Consider the following 19,838-nt stretch of genomic DNA (forward strand, 5'->3'; position numbering starts at 1 on the left):
CAGTGAGGTATGGTTCCTGGAGTTGTCTACCCTTTCTTTCTCTCTCTCTCTCTCTCTCTCTTGTATGTACGCAGTACAGGTTCCAATGGCCTTCCGTGCCTGTCCAGTGCCTTCTAGAGTTAGTCTTTGGCAATCAGCGTCGTGATGCCACAATCGGTGGAGCAGCCTGCGGGTTCGAGTCCAGCCATGAATGGCATTTTACGGAGCCATATGGTGTCACCGGTGGGCATCAATGACTTGCAGGTGCCCGTCCAGCGCTGCACCCAAGCCCGTACCGGTACCGTCATGGTCGGGTCTGCACTCCCGGACAAGCAGCAGCAGCAGCACCTGGGTGGAATGCTACAGTACTGGTGTTACCGAATACTTTGTACGCAATATCGCCGTCGACGGGCTGTAATTGCTAATAAAGGAGGGGGACCCTTTGGGGGCATTGAGATTCCTCTTGGGCTCCGGCGAAAGGGGGACAGGGGTCGACAGCAGCAGATGCCAGCCGTCAAGCCCCGTAGGAACCGAAACGTGGGGGGAATTTCCAGCGGAAGCCATTCGAAGATGGCCCCAGTAATCCGGCGGCTTCCATTTGCTGGCGGGCCAGAGCCGCAGTGCGTCATATCGTCACTCGGTGCAAATGACTGCATTTTTTTTTTTCTTTCTTTTCTTTCTGCCCGTTCTCTCTGTTCCACTTACTAGCACCTTTCCTAGGTACCTACTGCCTAGTAGTATTAAGGCTACAGCCATGAGTAGATCAAGTCTTACAGCCAGTATTACATGCTGTAATCAGAGTGGATAGTGGACTTTTCAAGGTTCTGAGCAGGTGCCACAGCGGGGTGGGCGGTGAACGAATTGTGTCGAGCAGCCCAAACAGCTCGAACCCACAACTGCGTAATAACTGGGCTTGACGTGTTGATGCAACGCAACCGCATCCTCTGCGCTTCTGTCTCTCTGCCTTCTGCCCCCCTCCGCCGATCGCCAGCCTCGAGTCTCTCGACACGAGGTGGCACATCAACCGACCCATGCACCCTGGTCTGACCCGACCCATGCTCCACTAAAAGAGTGCTACAGCCAATCATAGCTATAAGAAGCTAACCCATGGGTCAGGTGAACTTTTATAAGGAAATAAAGTATATTCCTAATACATTTCTAATAGATTTCTAATGCATTAATATAATATATTACTTTATTATAAGATATACTATATTAACCCTAAGTTAACTACTAACCCTAACCACTAACCACTAACCCTAACCACTAACCTTATTTATTAATAAATAACTTTAAATAATATGTTATTAATGCATTTTTAATGCATCTCTAATACATTAATATAAGACCTCAGGCTACCCATGCTCCATAAAAACCTAAGTCTAACCAATCACACTATAGAGAGCATAGGTCGGGTGAACTTTTTTTTACCACCAATTTCAGGACCATGGGTCGGGTCAGACCAGGGTGCATGGGTCGGTTGAGCTGACACCTCCTCGACACGCCCTCTTGTATCATTATTACCCACGGCCGTCTCTCGCCTGTACCTACAGCTACCTACCAGCCTCGCCCGGCTGCCGCCCTGCCGCCTCGTACCGGTACGTCGCTGCGTCGCCTCCCTGGGCCTGATTCCGTGCCCCGCAGGGTCCATGCATCCCGTCGCCGTCGCCATCCATGCCAGTCCATGCCGTGCCATGCCCTGCTAGGCGGGCTGGATGGTGGTCATGGCGAATCAGGGTGGTGACGGATGGCGGACGAGCTGGCCGTTGAAATGGGAGCTCGCCCACGCTCGTGACCCCCCTGATGCCGGCCCTGCGTATCCTGTACTTTGCATTCCTGCTCCCTCCAGCCCATTTGCTGACCTACCTGCTATTACCTATTACCTACAGACCGGCCATCGGTGTCACCTCCAGAAGCCCTCCAACGTTATTTATCACGCTCCCCGAGATTGTTGGACCAGAGCTGGCTGCTGCGTTGTTCTCGGCCTCTTCTTCTACTGGTCCATCACGACACCCACCACCACCATCATCACCACCACCACCACCACTACCACTACCGCCGTCGCCGCCGTCGCCGCCGCCAACTGGTAATTGATACCCCTCCGACAGCTTTGGTCATCACAGCCCATTCGAGAGGCATCCGATACAATCGATACTTCGACGCAGCGACAAATTGATACACCCCGCATCCCAGATGCAAGGCACGTCGAACCACCGCGCTCGCGGTTCCGACGACTACGGGGTCTACGACGATGCAAAGACGTACTATGCGTCCGAGGAACGGCACAGCAACCGCTATGGCGTTCGAACCCGAACCTACTCCCAGGTGGGTGCCAATGGCGAAAACCCAAGGCAGTTATGCTCAGCATTTGAGAGTACTAACGCACAATGTTATAGAACAGCTTGGTGAAGCAGCTGGAGAGGATGGGAGCCTCGGAGCCGTTCCGGCGCGGAAGCCATGGTAAGTCGTATCACCCTCGAATTACAGCCAGATGGCGGGAGGGAACCATGTTGTTGACCTCAGCCTCACAGATGAGAGCACCATGGATCAGGGTCGCCGGTTCCTCGTCAATGTGGATGCCACCCTGGAAATCCTCAAGAACCAGGAGGACACGGATGGAAACATGCAGATTACGATTGAGGACAATGGCCCCAAGGTCATTTCTCTCAGAACGGCTGCCTCGGCTGGCCACAACCGCTTCGAGGTCCGAGGCACGTACATGCTGTCGAACCTTCTGCAGGAGTTGACATTAGCCAAAGAGTACGGCCGGAAGCAGATCATCCTGGATGAGGGCCGCTTGAATGAGAACCCTGTGGACCGCTTGTCCCGCTTGATCCGCGACCATTTCTGGGATGGCCTGACGAGGCGAATCGACGCATCTAGCATTGAGGTCGCTGCTCGTGATCCCAAGGACTGGACAGACGACCCTCGCCCGAGAATCTACGTGCCCCTCGGAGCCCCCGAGCAGTACGAATACTACCAGAAGGTTGCTGCGGAAAGGCCAGAGCTCCGCCTCGACGTCCAGCAACTTCCCGAGAATATCACGGTGGAACTGATCCGAGACCTGAACGACAAGCCTGGTCTGCTGGCCGTGGCCGTTGAGAAGGTGGAGGAGGACGACGGGAAGGGCAACAAGACGACCACCTTGAAGGGCCTTCCCTTTGTTGTCCCCGGCGGCCGTTTCAACGAGCTTTACGGCTGGGACAGCTACATGGAGTCTCTCGGCTTGCTGATCCACGAGAGGGTTGATCTGGCCAAATCCATGGTGCTCAACTTTTGCTTCTGCATCGAGCACTACGGCAAGATCCTCAACGCCACTCGGTCCTACTACCTGGCCCGATCTCAGCCCCCTTTCCTGACGGACATGGCGCTTCGAGTGTATGAGAAGATCAAGCATGAGCCGGATTCCAAGGAGTTCCTGAGGCGAGCAATCCTCGCTGCCATCAAGGAATACCACAGCGTCTGGACCAGCGAGCCTCGACTGGATCCGGTAACGGGACTTTCAAGGTATCGGCCGGACGGTCTGGGAGTACCCCCGGAAACGGAAGCCACGCACTTTGTCCACATCCTGGAGCCCTACATCAAGAAGCACAACATGGGGTTCAAGGAATTCGTTCGAGCCTACAACTATGGCGAGATCAAGGAGCCCGAGCTGGACGAGTACTTTTTGCACGACCGTGCAGTCCGCGAATCTGGCCATGACACGTCCTACCGCCTCGAGGGTGTCTGTGCTAACCTCGCCACGATCGACCTCAACTCTTTACTCTTCAAGTACGAGACCGACATCGGACGAACCATCCGAAGCCTCTTTGGCGACAAACTGATCATTCCCGCCGAGTTCTGCGCGGGCACACCCTATCAGCCCGGCGAGTCCGTGTCTTCGGCGGCCTGGGACCGGCGTGCCAAGCGGAGAAAGCTGACAATGGACAAGCTGATGTGGAACGAGGAAGAGGGCATGTTCTTTGACTATGATACGGTCAAGAAGCAGAGGTGCACCTATGAGTCTGCCACGACTTTCTGGGCGCTTTGGGCCGGTCTCGCCTCTCCAAAGCAGGCTGCCGATATGGTTAAGAAGGGCCTGCCTAAGCTCGAGATGTTCGGAGGTTTGGTAGCTGGAACAGAAAAGTCTCGAGGCGAGCTTGGATTGGATCGGCCCAATCGGCAATGGGATTACCCCTATGGCTGGGCACCTCAGCAGATGCTGGCCTGGACTGGCCTGCTTCGTTACAGCTTCACCGAGGAAGCCGAACGCCTCGCCTACAAGTGGCTCTTCATGATCACCAAGGCCTTTGTTGACTTCAACGGAGTGGTGGTGGAGAAGTACGACGTTACGCGGCCCATTGATCCTCATCGTGTGGATGCCGAATATGGAAACCAAGGCCTTGATTTCAAGGGCGTTGCGAAAGAAGGGTGAGTCCTACCGTCTCATGTCGCCAGGAGAGAGTGATGCCGATGGAATGCTAACGCGGATTTTTGATAGATTTGGATGGGTCAATGCCAGTTACGTTTATGGTCTCCAGATTGTGAACGCGCACATGCGACGAGCACTGGGAACACTTACCCCGTACGAAACATTTGTCAAGGCCATTGAGCTGAACAATGAACGGGCCATGGCCAATTTGACCTTGTAATTGACTGCGAAAGCCGAATGTCGAAGCGGGTGGCCGTCCCGAGGCGACACTATGCGGGGTTGAAGATTGCCAGTGAAAGACGGAGTGAAGAAAACCTAGCTCAAGGGGACGGGCATGTCGGAATCAGAGAGGCTGATGAAAAGCTATCTATGCAACTCATGGGTCGTCTGGAACGCTATCAAGAAAATAAAACAGAAAGCAAGCAATAAAACAGTGCTGTTTGGGTTGGTTGGTTTCAATCCGGTAGATGGATTCTAATGTAGTCGCGTATCTCCTGAATAGAGACTGGCTTGTTTGTATGAAGCAGCGAACGCCGTTCATGCAGCTGTTTCGGTTGTATCCAGGTGCAAACCCATGTGATCAGGGCTACCTCTCCCCGTAAGGTAGTGGTAATAGGTTGGCGAGGTGGGATGGACGGGCGGGAGTTGTTGGGTCTGCGTCCACTCGACGAGAAGGATTCAAGAGGGAGTCATGCTTAGAGGTTTATTGCACGATATGCTGCCAGAGATGGTGCCGGGGATATCACGGCTGATTGATTTACCGATCTGGTTCTAGTCCGTGCCATTTGATTGAGGGTGTTTGTCGTGATGAGACCATCCGGCCGAACGAGGGGGCATCTGAGGTTTACCAACACGATGGATCAACTCGAGAGTAATGAGTCGGTATAAAACGTCGTTCCCTTGAACAAATACATACTATAAGTTCTCTTGAAAATATGGCACTCTGTATAAAACAATTCATTCACGATGCCACGGCGCTTTGCTTAGAAGTCGTCTCACATTGCTGACTGCTTGCGCTCTCGACATTCTACGGGATAGTATTAGATGCGTCACTTCACATGCCAGAGTCGAGAGTTCCGGTGGGCCGTCCGTTTGGGTGGGGAAGGAGTGGATTGGCTGGCGAATTGCCGATTTGAGCGTGAGGAAAGTTGTGGGGAGAGGAAGGAGGGAAAATGTCGCCACTTCTGAAAGCCGGGAAGAAGGTACGATTTGAGAGTGGTGAGCTGGGAAGGAGAGCGCGTTGTCAAGAGGAAGGAGGGAAGGAGATTTTCGGGTCGACTGAAGCAGTTGAAATTATCAAGTAGCCACCTAAATCAAGGTACTATTCACAACATTGCTTGACTATCAACGCCGCGAGACTTCACTGTCAAAGCGCCTGACGGTCATGACGATACCTTACTCGTACCTTATATAATACCCATCGATCCGTCTTAGTGCGGAGGTACGGACACATGGAGGCCAGCCGACCAAAACGCGGGGCCGACGGCTGACGCTCGTTTCGGCATCTCGGCCAATGGCGGCTACCAACCACCACTCGAACCCACGCCCATCACCTTGGCTCCAGAGCTCCCCTTGAGCCGAGCTGGAGCCGCGCCGCATTCTGGACTCCGGGGCAGCGCTCCTTTCAGCTGTCGTTTCGGTGGCCATTGCTTGTTATGCCTTGGCACCTTTGGGAAAGCTCGGGGTACGTCACGATGTTCTGGGCCGCTGCAGGGGGGGTGGCCTTGTGGGATCTCCGAGCATATGGCCTTTGTCTTGATGAGTGCCGAGCTTGGATTGTCACTGGCCCTCGTCTTAGTGGATGGCCGGGGAGTCGCAAAGAGTGTGTCGGGCTTTTCCGGCGCTCTTTCAGAAGCTGGGGAGGAGTCAGACTCGCCAGATCCGAGGTGAAATGGAGGAAAGGGAGAGACGTGACAGCTGGGGTTGTGGCTTGGCTCGGAGCACCCATGGCTGGACGCCGTCTCGTTGGTGCTCTGCGTGAGGGCGAGGGTCGTGGCCTGTGACTCGGCTTGAACTTTAACTCGGTCCTCTTCCTCCTCTTCCTCTTATCAATCCTTCTTCTGCTCCTCATCTTATCTTGTCGGAAGCTCCCTGGGTCGTGAGACATTCATTCTCCTTGATCTCTTTTCTGGCCTACTCTACGCCATTGACCTGATCTGTCCCCGACTTGACAGGCAGCAATCACTTGTATCTCTCCATCATGGCTTCCAACAACATGGTGACTCCGGCTGTAAACCCGGAGATTGAAGACGAGCTCTTCCAGAAAGAGGTCCAGCAGGTTAAGGACTGGTGGCGCGATTCGCGATGGAGGCACACGAAGCGCCCCTTCACCGCCGAGCAGATTGTTTCCAAGCGAGGCCATCTGAAGATTGAGTATCCCAGCAATGCTCAGGCTAAGAAGCTGTGGAATATCCTAGAGAAGCGCTTCGAGGTGAGTCACTCATGTCCATTCGTACGATGTAGCGGAATCTGCAGAATGGCCTACTGACAGCAAGGTAGAACAAAGATGCCAGCTACACCTATGGCTGCTTGGAGCCTACAATGGTCACTCAGATGGCCAAGTACCTCGACACCGTCTATGTCTCCGGCTGGCAATCTTCTTCAACTGCCTCGGCATCTGATGAGCCCGGCCCCGATCTGGCAGATTATCCCTACGTAAGTCCCGTCGGACGCTGAGCATGCGCGCAAGGACCGCTTTCGCTGATTCTCTCCTTCTTAGACTACTGTGCCCAACAAAGTCGGCCATCTCTTCACAGCCCAGCTCTTCCATGATCGAAAGCAGCGCCAGGAGCGTTTGAGCGTGCCCAAGTCCCAGCGATCCAAGGTGGCCAACATTGACTACCTCCGACCCATCATTGCCGATGCTGATACTGGCCATGGCGGCCTGACTGCTGTCATGAAGCTCACCAAGCTGTTTGTTGAGAAGGGTGCTGCTGGTATTCATATTGAAGATCAGGCGCCCGGCACAAAGAAGTGCGGACACATGGCTGGCAAGGTTCTTGTCCCCATCAGCGAGCACATCAATCGTCTGGTTGCCATTCGCGCACAGGCTGATATCATGGGCGTTGACTTGATCGCCATTGCCCGAACCGACGCTGAAGCTGCGACCCTCATCACCACTACAATCGATCCTCGTGACCACGCCTTCATCCTTGGCTCTACGAACCCTAACCTGCAGCCTCTGAACGATCTTATGCTTGCTGCTGAGCAGGCCGGCAAGACTGGTGAAGACCTCCAGCGCATCGAAGACCAGTGGATCGCTTCTGCTGGCCTGAAGCGATTTGACGATGCCGTGGTTGCTGCCATTGAGGCCAGCTCTTCTCCCAATGCTGCCAAAATCAAGAGTGACTACCTCGCTCGCGCCAAGGGGAAGAGCAACGCTGAGGCTCGTGCCCTGGCCAAGAGCCTCCTTGGGAAAGACGTCTTCTTCGACTGGGATGCTCCTCGGACCCGAGAGGGCTACTACCGCCTGCAGGGCGGCTGTGACTGTGCCATCAACCGTGCCATTGCTTATGGCCCCTTCTGCGACGCCGTTTGGATGGAGAGCAAACTGCCCGACTATGCTCAGGCAAAGGAGTTTGCCGATGGTGTCCACGCCGTGTGGCCGGAGAAGAAGTGAGCCCTCCCGTCTCCCCCCCCCCCCCCCCTTTGCCTGTTGATGATTGACTAACTCGTGTCGACACAGGCTCGCGTATAACCTCTCGCCCTCCTTCAACTGGAAGGCCGCCATGCCCCGTGACGAGCAGGAGACATACATCCGTCGCCTCGCAAGCTTGGGTTACTGCTGGCAGTTCATCACGCTTGCCGGCCTGCACACCACCGCTCTCATCAGCGACCAGTTTGCTCGCGCCTACGCCACCCACGGCATGCGCGCATACGGCGAGCTCGTCCAGGAGCCCGAGATGGAACAGGGTGTCGACGTGGTGAAGCACCAGAAATGGAGTGGAGCCAACTACGTCGATGAGCTGCAGAAGATGGTGACTGGCGGAGTCAGTTCTACGGCGGCCATGGGTAAAGGCGTGACTGAGGACCAGTTCCATTAGAGAAGAGTTTCGGTTGCCTCTCACCCTGCCCTTACGCCCTCCTTTCGCCATTCTTTATACCCTGTTTCAGAGGATGAGGGGAGAACCATGTTGCATATAGTGTCGTAATACTTGGAGACTGTGTGATCTGAAGAAGGTCGAATGTCATCTATTTGAGTTGTCCCAGTCATGAAAAGGCGCAGCTATGCCAATAGCCAAATTGTACGAAATACAGAAAAAAAAATGTTACACATTAATATATGTACCTATGGTGACCATCATCTTTCCTTCTCGCAGCTTCAGCAAACACAAAAGAGCTGAACGGAGATGAGAAACCCCCCAGCTTGCGCAACGGCAGCAGTCCCTCCTCTTTGTCTGTTGTTCAACGTTTTGCAACGTTTTTGACTCATTCAATCCGTCAAGAACAGACCCAGCTCATGCCCATCGGCTCACCGGTATCCTTCCGCCCAAAGTTTTACACTTCCCATGCCCATCCAACCCCCCCGCTCGGCGCTGACAATAAACGCTGCGCAACCACGCGAAGATTCTAAACCCAGATTTGACGCCCACCCCCCTCCAAGAAACACATGAAGGAAAACATACTATCAAAGCACAATGTGTGAAAGGACGAGAGAATATAGGAAGGAAAGATGCAGAGGGTGAATGGCAAAGCAAGAATGGAAGAGACTTCCTATTGTTGCAGGGCCACCCATTTCGGAGTTCAAGGGATTAGAGGTGAAGAAATGGAGGGGAAAAGACAAGAGCGAAGAAAAGTACAACTCAAGTGACCCATGAAGCTCAAACCGTCGGGAATATGAGGGAGAGCGAGACCTTCGGATATTCCTCGACCAGATCACACATCCTTGGTCCTCGCGAGGACACCAGTGGAGAGAGCCTTCAGCCAGAAAGCAACTTGCTGGTCCTCGACCCAAGGGGCCAAAGCCGCTCAGCAAATGCAGCGAATCCGCGGCGAACCTAGTCGGCCTCGGCCAGCTGCATAATCAGTTTGGCGGCCCGGTCCAGGAACGGAAACGGACTGGTGACCTCCTTCTCCTCGAGCAGCCTTCCGTCCTGGGTCTCGTAGCCCGAGCACTTGAAGTCCACGAGATAGACCCCCTGCTCCATCTCATAGATTTGGATGTCCATATGCAAGGCGACAAAGTCCTTGCGTGAGGCCGCATCTCCGCGAGTGTAGACGAAGCTGTCGGGAGATCCGGCTTTGGAACCGAGCTCATCTCGACGATCCGCCCCTGCTTGCATGCCTATTTGTTTGGACCCGATCGTTAGAATGATAAACCTTCAAAGGGCGAACTATGTGACAAAACGACAGTTCGAGACTTACTTGTTGATGGCCATCTGACCTGGATATGCCACGGATCTGCAGGCAGCTTATACCTCTTCGTGGGATCCTTGTCATGCCCGTTCGGATCTCTTTCTAATGGGGCGCCGTTTGCGAAGCTGCTATCGCGGCTTGTGGCATCTTCGACCCCTCTGCGTTGCGCCTCATCGTAGCCTTCGTCGCGGAGATGGGATGCGCCAAGCTTGTTCAGGGCCTTGTGGATGCAAAGGAGAGCCTCCCATGGCGCATTGCGAGATCTTATGCCAAATTGCCAGCGCACAGGCTTGGGCTTCTTGACTGGGGCGGTGATGGGTGTCATGCCCTGCGGGCGTTTGCTGGACTCGTCCAGACGCAGAGCACTGCGGGAGTGAGGATTCAAACGACGCGCCGCCTCCTCTTTTTCAACCTCAGTGCGAGTGACGGGCAGCTCGTCGTTGATGGTGATGGCCGGAGTAACGGGGTCATGGCCGGTCCCGTTCTTTTCCCTCTCCATGTAATCCTTGTGGTAGGCAGGAAGACTGCTGGGTAGAATGCCGATCTTGGTGACGTACGGACGAGGGGACGCGCCTCCTGGCGAAATGGCGGATCGTGTAGAAGATATACTCATCATAGGACTGCCTTCGTCCCCAGTGAGGCCGGCGTCTGGGTCTCGAAGGCAGTTAGTATTTGGCTGGCTTGGTCACAAACGGGTGGCAAGAAAGGGGGGAGGGGAAAGAACGGAAAAGCCAGGGTGTGGACTCACTGTTCGCTAGCATGAGCTTGTTTTCTCGAACAATCATGTAGGCATCCTTGATAGCGGAAGGCTCATCAGACTGAAGAGCCTCCTCCACGTCGTCTTTGCCATAGCCCATGGTCTTGCTAATCTTTTCGGTCACTTCGTTATGCAGCTTCTCCTGCACCTTTTCGGGAGCATTGGGCGCAATATCACTCTTCTTGATTGCCTTGTTGGGATCGACGCCGGTGTTGAAAAACTCCTCGACGGGAGGCTGCAGGTACGCGGGCAAGTCGGTGTTGAACCACGGATCGGCCCTGATCTCGTCAATCGTCATGCGCTGCACGGGATTGACCACCAGCATGCCCTTGATCAAGGCGGCCGCGCCCGGAGGCATCCACTGCGGCATGCTGTAGGTGCCCCTTGCAATCTTGGCGAAGAGGCTGGGGATGTGCTCGTCGTCAAAGGGTAGCCTGCCGACGAGAAGGACGTAGAGGATGACGCCGCAGCTCCATACGTCGACCTCGGAGCCGGCGTAGAGCTTCCCGCCAATGACCTCGGGGGCGGCGTAGTTGGGGCTGCCGCAGCTCGTCTTGAGGAAGTTGCCGTCGGTCATGATGTTGCTCAGGCCAAAGTCGGCAATCTTGACGTTGAGGTTCTCGTCCAGCAGCAGGTTCTCTGGCTTCAGGTCGCGGTGGACGATCTTGTGGCGGTGGCAGTACTCAACGGCACAGATCATCTGCTGGAAGAAGCGGCGTGCCTCTGCCTCCTTCATGCGGCCGTTCTGGACGATGTAGTCGAAGAGCTCGCCGCCTGCGTACTCGAGCACCATGATGATTTCGGACGGAGTCTTGATGACGGTATAGCTGCTCGAACGGTTAGAGTCAGAAGCCCTAGCGTAACAGGAATTGGCGAGGAACCAGCGTACAGCTTGATGATGTGCGGGTGCCGCAGCAGCTGCAGGTACTCAATCTCGCGCTCGACGCGGCCGGCCATGTCGCGGCTGATGAGCTTCTTCCTGGTGATGATCTTGAGGGCGACCTTCTGGCCGGTGCCGTTGTGGATGGCCAGCCGCACCTTGCCAAAGGAGCCCTCGCCCAAGGTCCGGACGACGGTGTAGGCGCCAATCCGCTGCTCCGTCTTGGTCTTGTCCTGCGGCTGGTCGGCTCGCGCCATGGCGGTGGGCGCATTCGCAGCAGCGTCGCCCTGCTGCGGCTGGGTCTGAGGCGGCGGCTGCTGCTGCTGCTGCTGGTGACGCCGGACGTGGGTGGACGACATGGAGATGGTCAGCTCCTCATCGTCGAAGCCTCGAGGGACCATGGCGAGCGGCACGAGGCTGGGCTGGGACCGCGCTCGCTGGGAGGGGGAGAAGGACTTTATATTCAGCCGCCGAAGGATGGCTCGCCGAGAGATAAGGCAAGGATGATGGATAATTCGATTCGTGATTAGACTCTCGGATCCGCGGTCAATCAATGCCAGACGGGGAAGAAATGCTGGCTTTTGGCTTTGGGGCAGCGGGCAGAGAGTTTCTGGGTCCGTCTGGGTTGGCAAGGTTGGGCTGGGCCGGCCGAAGATGGAGGGGTAACGTCACTAGCAGTCTAGCAGGTACCAAGTCCGGAAAATTACAGCAGGGCCAGCCGCCTGGACGTCGCGGTATCGCAGTACATGTGCGCGCTAGGGTGGCCGGTGTGGAGTGATTCCAGCGCCGCCAGCAGGACAATTAGCGGACAATCGGAGGGCAGCAGCCGCCAAGGCGCGACGGGTTACAGGCGCCTTCAGCGGCCTGGCTGTTCACAGCTGGTCCCTAGTACTCCGTCCCGCCCGAGCTGATCAATGTTCGGGTTCCTCTCCATTGATTCGAGCAGGATGAGACCCGACTCGAATTGGGTGCTGGGATTGCCTCCTCGCACACTCAGCTGTTGCGCCATCTCAGCTCAGCAGATATGCTGATATCAGATCCGTGAGCTCCATGGAATGCCGCCAATGTTTCAGCCCAGCATCGAGGTTCTGTCAAGCCGCGGCAGCTGTGATACCTACTTGTATGGCATCAAAGCACCAACGGACGAACAGACTCGATGCTGCAATCCGAGATGACCGCCTCCCCCCCCTAAATGAAGACGGCCTTTTTCTCACTTGACCCAAACAATGCATGAAATATCGATCAACGAACCGCTCTGCATTGAATGGAAACACCCTTTGAGACATGGATGCCACATCAATATGTCGCTATCCGTCGACAAGCAAGCCACTGAAGATCTCTTCTGCATCCGCCTCAGACAATACGCACGTCTCTCAGCCAGCCCCTTCACATGTCATTCCCATGTACATAAATACAAAGCACCATCATTGTGCATCGTCAGTACCTACCTACTACTTATCTAGCAGCAGCCTCGTCCCGCTGCCAGCCTTCACCAGCATTAGCCTGAGACCTGCATGGGATGTATCGCATTCCTGCCAGAGCTGCCCTCTGATTGGGTCTTCATCGCCCGATTGTTCGGGGCAACCAAAAGAACAGACGACATCAACCGCTCTCTCGACAGCACCACCACCATCATCATTGCATTGCCACTCGGCAATTGTCATACGACTTTGGCGACGTTCCGCGTTGTTCATGTTTATCTCCGGGGCGGCATCTCTTGACATTTGTAATAATGAACGTGTCTAGAATAAGCTCGGAGTTGAGCTCCTTTGCCTGTACATTCTGTACTTGTGTTTGGCTGAGCACGTGCGATTGCGGCGTGGCTGGAAAGCGGTAGCGAATTGGAGAAAAGTAGGTCGAAGAAAGAGTTTACGGGGACGAGTCAGTCCAGTGGGGAGAGCGTGTAAGAAAGTACAGTAATACAGGAGAGCGAAAATGACGGATGGCAATCCGGAAGAAGAACTGAATACCTACCTATCCATCGATTTGAAGACGACAAAACTCCATGCACAGAGCATTGTCAATGCGAATTTGCAAAAAGAGAGGTCTCTGCGTGAATCGAACACGCGACCTAGAGATGACTGCGCGAAACTGCAATCTCTCGCTCTAGCCACTGAGCTAAGAGACCGATTGATGACGTAAAATCGTTTTATTATAGCTTATAAATGTACATTCATGTTCATGGAAGCATTTTGATCCCTTGAGGACAAAGCATGATATGAACTTGTTGTAGAGATTGCACGTTCAAGAGGTAGAGATTGGTGATTCTGCGAACCCGAGCTCAATAAGCCACTAGCGTTCTGAGTCCGTTCCTCCAGATTCGTGGCTTGGGATAGCCCAGCCCCGTTGTGAGGCTGTTGATAAAACAGCGGGTCCGCCATTCTTTGCAGCTGGTGTTTGGTATCTCACACCAAGCCTAACTACCCGGCAATCGTAAAATAATCGCAAAGAGCGATCGGTTGAATGAACGGACAGTAACCTTCACTGCCTTGCCTCGTCTGTCAGAATCTAGAACTTCAAGGGCTTACTGATTTTCAAGCGCTTCCCTATAGTGAATTTCTATGCAGTGATTCGTGCACTGCAGCTTGGTTCCTATTCCACACCTCTTTGCATTGTTATTACAAGTTAGAATATTAAACTGCCATGGCAGGCTGACAATGGACAATTGCCATATCAAAAGGGTGAGACATGTCCATAGTCACAATATGTAAATTAATAATGAAACTTACTGGGTAAGTGAAAGACTCTCATACCTAGGTATTATCCAGACCCTGCGCTGCCACTTGGAGATCCTGGACGTCAAGGCCTACAGCAAATCGGGTTTATCAGCACCGATCCCATGTGTATATATGCTTCCATTCAAGATGCCGATCAACGAAGCAAGGATCTTGCACTACCAATTTCTTGCGCAAATGTGCAGCCGTTCTAGGAGGGAGCGATTTATTGATCTAGAAAGCACCGCAAAGTTGATATATTGATCCTCCTTGGCCTGGAGCAAGCAATGATGTGTGTCGTATGGCTATTCCCTGTTCTGCCTACTTGGTGGCTTGCTAGATTGTCTACGCTTGATAGAAGACAGCTCTTGGAGGAAATTAGCTGATATTCGAGATGGGAACATAATCCAGAAAAAAAAAAAAAAAATTGAAAGAGAAGATATAGAGTGCCGTCAAAAAGAGAAATTCAATGCGTAATCTGGGAATCGAACCCAGGGCTCCCCGACGTTGCGGATGGCAACGGAGAATTTTACCACTAAACCAATTACGCTTGTTCTTGCTTGTCAACTGCTCGTGTAACAGTCACCATAAAGCTAGAGCCAATACGGAAGCCCACCCATTTCCCCTCGATAGCCATATCAACCTCGCCTCAAGAAGCTCAATAAGTGCTCCCTCTTTATGGCGATGCCAGACTGCACAAAAGCGCAGTGATATCGTCGTTGTTTGTTCTGATCGAGACTTTCATTCTGAGCGCTCGTTCAGCTGACACTCGACCAATCAATTATACACGAATGGGCAAGAGGGCGATGTTTGTCTAGCAGCTTCAATGCAAATTTTCACTTAGACTCTTCTTGGAGCTTCAATATTCAGGTACGATTTCGCACATTTTCGTGTCACACTATCTTTTCAGTATCTATATTATTATAGGTACAATTCAACTTGGAAAGCTTTAGGTTTTTTTGACGGGCGAATCACTTTCGCAGGAAGGACATGGTGTAATAATGGCAACACACGATTCGAGGGGCAGTCTCTTTCACGTTGTATGTGCCCGATGTCAGTCTTCGCGCCTTATCAGACCAAAATCAAGGCAAACGAGATATAGAGAGAGCAAAAGATCACAAAAAAAGAAATTCTTGACGAGAGTGGGACTCGAACCCACGCGGATTGCTCCACCAGGAATTGCTGTTAAGGTAGCCTTAACCTGACGCCATAACCAACTCGGCCATCTCGCCAGATGCCGTAATATGATAGATGGCCGTGTTGTTTAGAAACACGTTTCTGGCACACGGGAACATGTCGATTGCTTCGTGCAGGATTCACTCGCAAGCAACCTCATCAGCATTCGTTTGTTTGAAAGGTCTCACTAAGGGGAGGTTTCCCCGGGTTTGTTTCATTCATTTGGTTGATTTATTACATTGGAGATGAGATAACAAGTTATGCTTCGCATACTCCTCAGATCATAGCCTAATATGTTCGCTTCTGACTTGAGTGGAACTGTGTTCTGGTTTGATATGTATACATCTGCGAGACGTTCAATTCCGCTTGTCGAGTGGCTCATAAGGGCTGGTAGGGACCGGAACACTAAAGGAGCGGCGAGCCAGCTTGAGATGTACCGGAGACCCAGAGCCATCAGAGCTATTGGAAGTCATATCGGGTACAATGACCCTTTTCGAGCTTCTTTGACACCTCCGGCCACATCAAGCACCTCTCTCTTTGGCCTCCTCCTTACGGAGTCTATCGATCAGCTTCCCTCTTAAGAAGGGGCTCAAGTTAAGGCTGCAGTGCAGTGATTAGTCCAAGGACAAGATAGCCGGCCATGATTGCTGAACTTACATCCCTTCGTTGGTCACGATCCTGTACGATCCGCTTGGCTGCAGTTTGCCGATAACCTGCCCGGACCCATCCACCTCAACGCTGCCCAAGATGTCTTCCGGCCACGCGATACGACCAAAATCCGGCGGATTCCTGCGGTCACTCAGATGAACGAATCCGCCGCGGCCTCCGCCGCCTGGTCCGCCCTGCGCGCTCGCTCCTCCCGCTCCATCTCCGCCAGCTCCGCCTCCGCCCCCTTGCTTCCGAGATGACCCTTGGTGGCGCTGTTGTCGTTGGCCGGGGAAGAATGAGCCTCCAGATCCGAGATTAAAGCCTCCTGGGCTTGCGAAGGCCTTTGCCTGTGCGACTACGTCCTCGTCCTGATGGCCGTATTCGGACACGACCTCATTGAGGATCGAGACGAACTTGGGGTTTTGTTTGAAGGACTGAGGGGTTGGGGGAAGCGCTGTGGTAGTCCCGATGGCGAGCGATTTTGATGGGGGATCCGAGTCTAGATAGGTGAGGATATGTGATGAAGGCGCTGATGGATCCTTAAAGACTTTCTGAGATGGGCTTGGTTAGCCGTGATATTTGGACGGAATTTCGTATGAGACTACTGCAACTCACAATGAAAGAGTTGTTCCTCAGTGTGGATACTGCTCTAATGAACAGCCCAACCTTTTGCGAGCTGACTCGAAGCTTTGTCAATATCATATCTGTGTTTTCCGAGCCTTTGTGATGCACTTGAGAAGTTGTTGTTATGACGGGACGAAAAGAAGATCCCGGCAAGTCCAAGGTCCAATGAGGTCATTCAGAGCTGCAGCTTCCGTAATTGAAGCTCCAGGACTGGACGTTACCCCACGCTCCCCGTTATGTGCATTTATGCATCTACAAGAAATCAATTAGACGCGTCGACGCGGTTCCCCCTCCAAACCTCGCGATAAGACGGGCCATGTGAATTTGAGTGAAGGTGGGATTTTTCGACACAACTTCATTACGGCATTCCGCGTCAAGCAATTGTTCTTTTCTCCCCCTCATCTGCTGTCTCTTTTGGTCGAGCGATGCTGGCCTCAAGCTGTTGATATCATCCACCACACCGAACCATGGACAAAACGCCAGCTCCCATCTTCCGCAAGCAGCGTCCACTGATTCCATCCTCGTCAGTGGCGCCGTCCTCCTCCCCAGCATTTGGCACTCCCGTCCACCCTCCGAAGCCGTTCAGCATCAATGCCCCCAAAGCCGCGATTCTACCCATCATCCTCCCGCCCGCGACTCTCCGACCGCTCGCCTTCCGCACATTCACAAAGAAGCACTCTCTCACCCTCACCTCGTCTGCACTACAAGAGCTTGCCTCCTTCATCGGGCGACATTGCGGCTCAGGATGGCGCGAGGAGGGCTTGGCAGAAAGGGTGCTGGAAGAAGTGGCGAGGAGCTGGAAGAACCGCAATGGCGGCGTCATAGTGGAAGGGTCTAGCAAGGAGCTGCAGGATATCCTTAAGACCCTGGAAGGAAATATGAGTGGCGGCAAGATCGTAGGCCCGGCCAGAGGGCTCCCAAGGGGAGACAGCATGCTGGATATCAATGACAGCGACACATTAAACGCCAGACTGGGCATCAGGCCGGCGGCGCTCCCCCGACAAGACAGCAATGCCAGCTTTGGCATGTCTGGACTGGGGGTGCAGGAGGAGGCAGAGGACGATGACGAAGCCAACGATGCCCGGGCTTGGCTAAAGGTTATTGACGCCTACGAGCAGCCGCGACTCATTTACAATGTGGATAAGAAGCACTTTGAAAGGTACTATATGCACTTCTCCAACTCCTCATATCCTCCCCTTCGTGCGATGTCTTCTAAGCTAACATGTCAAACCATATCAGAGACACGGCCAAACCCTCATTACTACCTCCGGCTTCTCACAAAACCACCGTCTTTCGAAACCGATACCACGTCATTCACCAACGCCTCCTCCGAAACGAATCCTTCCAGACCTCTTCCGTCACTTCATCCCGCAAACACACTCTCCACCGCTCACTCTCCAACCAACAATCCCTCAAAATCACGCCGATAGCCAACTTGCTTGGACGACATGGAAGCAACCACATGCTGCTAGGCCAGCTGAACTTGCTGCCGACAGGAGACCTTGCCATAAGCGATCTGACAGGCACCATCGCGCTTGATCTTTCACAAGCCGTCGCCATTCCAGAGGATTCCGCATGGTTCTGTCCGGGCATGATGGTCCTTGTGGATGGCGTATACGGGGAAGAAGAGGAGTCGATTGGCAAAGGCTTGAGTGGCAGCAGCGGCGTGGGAGGAACACTGGGTGGCCGGTTCCAGGGCTTCTTCATTGGACAGCCTCCTTGCGAAAAGCGAAAGGCGACACTGGGCATCACCGGGGTCGACTCAGCAGACCATGACCAGACCATTGGCGGAGGCTTTGGCTGGATTGACTTTCTCGGCGTCGGCAGTGAGCGTGCGGTGGGATCGAAAATGCGAAGGCTGGAGAGGAGGCTGCTGCAGCCTGCCCCCGAGCCGGACATGCCATCTCGAAATCGAGTGGTAATCATTGGCGAGATCAACCTCGACCAGCCTCGGGCTCTCCAAGCCCTCCGCAAGATCCTATCGCTGTACGCCGCCGAGCCTGAAGGAACCTCGCCACTCACGTTTGTGCTGGCCGGCAACTTCACGCAGCACGCCGTCATGGCGCGAGGTGGCAGCGGCGGCAGCATTGAGTACAAAGAATACTTTGACGCCCTTGCTTCCACCTTTTCCGACTTCCCGACCCTCCTCCAGTCCTCGACCTTTGTCTTTGTCCCTGGCGACAATGACGGCTGGGTCTCCTCCTTCACAGCCGGGGCCTCGGTGCCGCTACCCCGAAAGCCCGTCCCCGAAATGTTTACCTCGCGCATACGCCGTGCTTTTGCTACGGCCAACGCTGAAGCCGGCAACACTGGCGTTCAGGGGTCGGCGATATGGACAAGCAATCCAAGCAGATTGTCCCTCTTTGGGCCAAACCATGACATTGTTCTGTTCAGAGACGATATATCCGCCAGACTAAGACGCACAGCAGTCACCCTCAAGCGCAAGCCGGCCGCCGAAACAGACGCCGATCAGAACAATGATTCCTCTCAACATAGAGACCACCACCCAGCGCCGTCATCCGCCCCCGAAGACGCCATGGACCTCGACGACTCCGCAGCAGCCCCCGCAAAGCCCCCCTCTCCTTCTCCCACAGTCGTTCCCCTCGACATCAAGACGGCCCAGAAGCTCGTCAAGACGATCCTCGACCAGGGCTACCTCTCGCCCTTCCGGCAGTCCACGCGCCCCGTGCACTGGGACTATGCCTCGTCGCTGCACTTGTACCCGCTGCCTACCGCCATGGCCCTGGTTGACACGACGGCGCCTCCGTTCTGCATCACGTACGAGGGGTGTCATGTGATGAACCCGGGGAGCGTGCTTGTGCCGGGGCGCAAGGGCGTGGGGAGGTGGGTTGAGTATGAGATTGGGCGGGTGGGCAAGCTGAGGGAGTGTACGTTGTAGTCTATCATGCAGAAGGGCATTGGATTTGGTTCCCCCCCCTTTTTTTTCTTTCTAGTTTTGTCTGAGGGTTGCTGTGTGGTAGAAGGGGGGGAATGAAAGGAAAATCTTGCTTGTTGGGATGTGTTTATGATATTTAGACGTAGCATCAGTTCGTACGCAGGATATATGAGTCAGGGGGGTCAAATACCATGGTCAATGAATATGAAGCAGCGTGTAGCCTGGTTGAAGAAATACCATTCTATCTAAAAGTTTCCGAAAAGAAAACAAGCCGTGTCATCACGGGATCCCGCTGCGTATGCGTCATATATATATCCATCCAGTCATGATCAACCAGCCATCCCCCCCTTCAAGTGCGCCAAGAATTGAAATAGAAAAGTCGTGTGCTTCCAACCAGG

General features: G+C 53.9%; 5 protein-coding genes across 5 annotated transcripts; 3 read left to right on the plus strand and 2 right to left on the minus strand.

The window, feature by feature from the left end:
• The first annotated feature begins 1,871 nt into the window (after positions 1-1,871).
• TRIREDRAFT_120676 (glycoside hydrolase family 37) lies at positions 1,872-4,790 on the plus strand. Its single transcript, XM_006963144.1, has 4 exons — positions 1,872-2,304; positions 2,376-2,439; positions 2,511-4,389; positions 4,460-4,790. Exons 1-4 carry the CDS (start codon positions 2,173-2,175, stop codon positions 4,608-4,610), a joined length of 2,226 nt encoding a protein of 741 aa, XP_006963206.1. The 5' UTR covers positions 1,872-2,172; the 3' UTR covers positions 4,611-4,790.
• A 1,688-nt stretch (positions 4,791-6,478) lies between these two features.
• Positions 6,479-8,433, plus strand: acu3 (isocitrate lyase; the record flags this gene model as incomplete). Its single annotated transcript, XM_006963010.1, has 4 exons — positions 6,479-6,821; positions 6,890-7,045; positions 7,110-8,005; positions 8,076-8,433. Exons 1-4 carry the CDS (start codon positions 6,591-6,593, stop codon positions 8,431-8,433), a joined length of 1,641 nt encoding a protein of 546 aa, XP_006963072.1. The 5' UTR covers positions 6,479-6,590.
• Positions 8,434-8,526: 93 nt separating this feature from the next.
• snf1 (serine threonine protein kinase) lies at positions 8,527-11,639 on the minus strand (the record flags this gene model as incomplete). Its single annotated transcript, XM_006963050.1, has 4 exons — positions 8,527-9,674; positions 9,755-10,399; positions 10,494-11,329; positions 11,392-11,639. The coding sequence occupies 4 exons, from the start codon at positions 11,637-11,639 to the stop codon at positions 9,388-9,390; spliced, it is 2,016 nt and encodes a 671-aa protein (XP_006963112.1). The 3' UTR covers positions 8,527-9,387.
• A 4,154-nt stretch (positions 11,640-15,793) lies between these two features.
• Positions 15,794-16,622, minus strand: TRIREDRAFT_57472 (uncharacterized protein; the record flags this gene model as incomplete). Its single annotated transcript, XM_006963326.1, has 3 exons — positions 15,794-15,872; positions 15,930-16,471; positions 16,536-16,622. The coding sequence occupies 3 exons, from the start codon at positions 16,620-16,622 to the stop codon at positions 15,794-15,796; spliced, it is 708 nt and encodes a 235-aa protein (XP_006963388.1).
• A 389-nt stretch (positions 16,623-17,011) lies between these two features.
• Positions 17,012-19,443, plus strand: TRIREDRAFT_58184 (uncharacterized protein; the record flags this gene model as incomplete). The annotated part of the gene is made up of 2 exons (XM_006963145.1): positions 17,012-17,703; positions 17,784-19,443. 2 exons carry the CDS (start codon positions 17,012-17,014, stop codon positions 19,441-19,443), a joined length of 2,352 nt encoding a protein of 783 aa, XP_006963207.1.
• Between the last annotated feature and the right edge of the window lie 395 nt (positions 19,444-19,838).

The sequence above is a fragment of the Trichoderma reesei genome (assembly GCF_000167675.1).
Source record: "Trichoderma reesei QM6a unplaced genomic scaffold TRIREscaffold_4, whole genome shotgun sequence".
Classification (NCBI taxonomy): domain Eukaryota; kingdom Fungi; phylum Ascomycota; class Sordariomycetes; order Hypocreales; family Hypocreaceae; genus Trichoderma; species Trichoderma reesei.

Excerpts from the sequence above, each read along its gene's own strand:
- TRIREDRAFT_120676 (XM_006963144.1), top strand. The coding sequence starts at position 2,173 with ATGCAAGGCACGTCGAACCACCGCGCTCGCGGTTCCGACGACTACGGG. Across the intron at positions 2,305-2,375 it reads GAACCCGAACCTACTCCCAG|AACAGCTTGGTGAAGCAGCT; the intron begins GTGGGTGCCAAT and ends ACAATGTTATAG. Across the intron at positions 4,390-4,459 it reads AAGGGCGTTGCGAAAGAAGG|ATTTGGATGGGTCAATGCCA; the intron begins GTGAGTCCTACC and ends GATTTTTGATAG.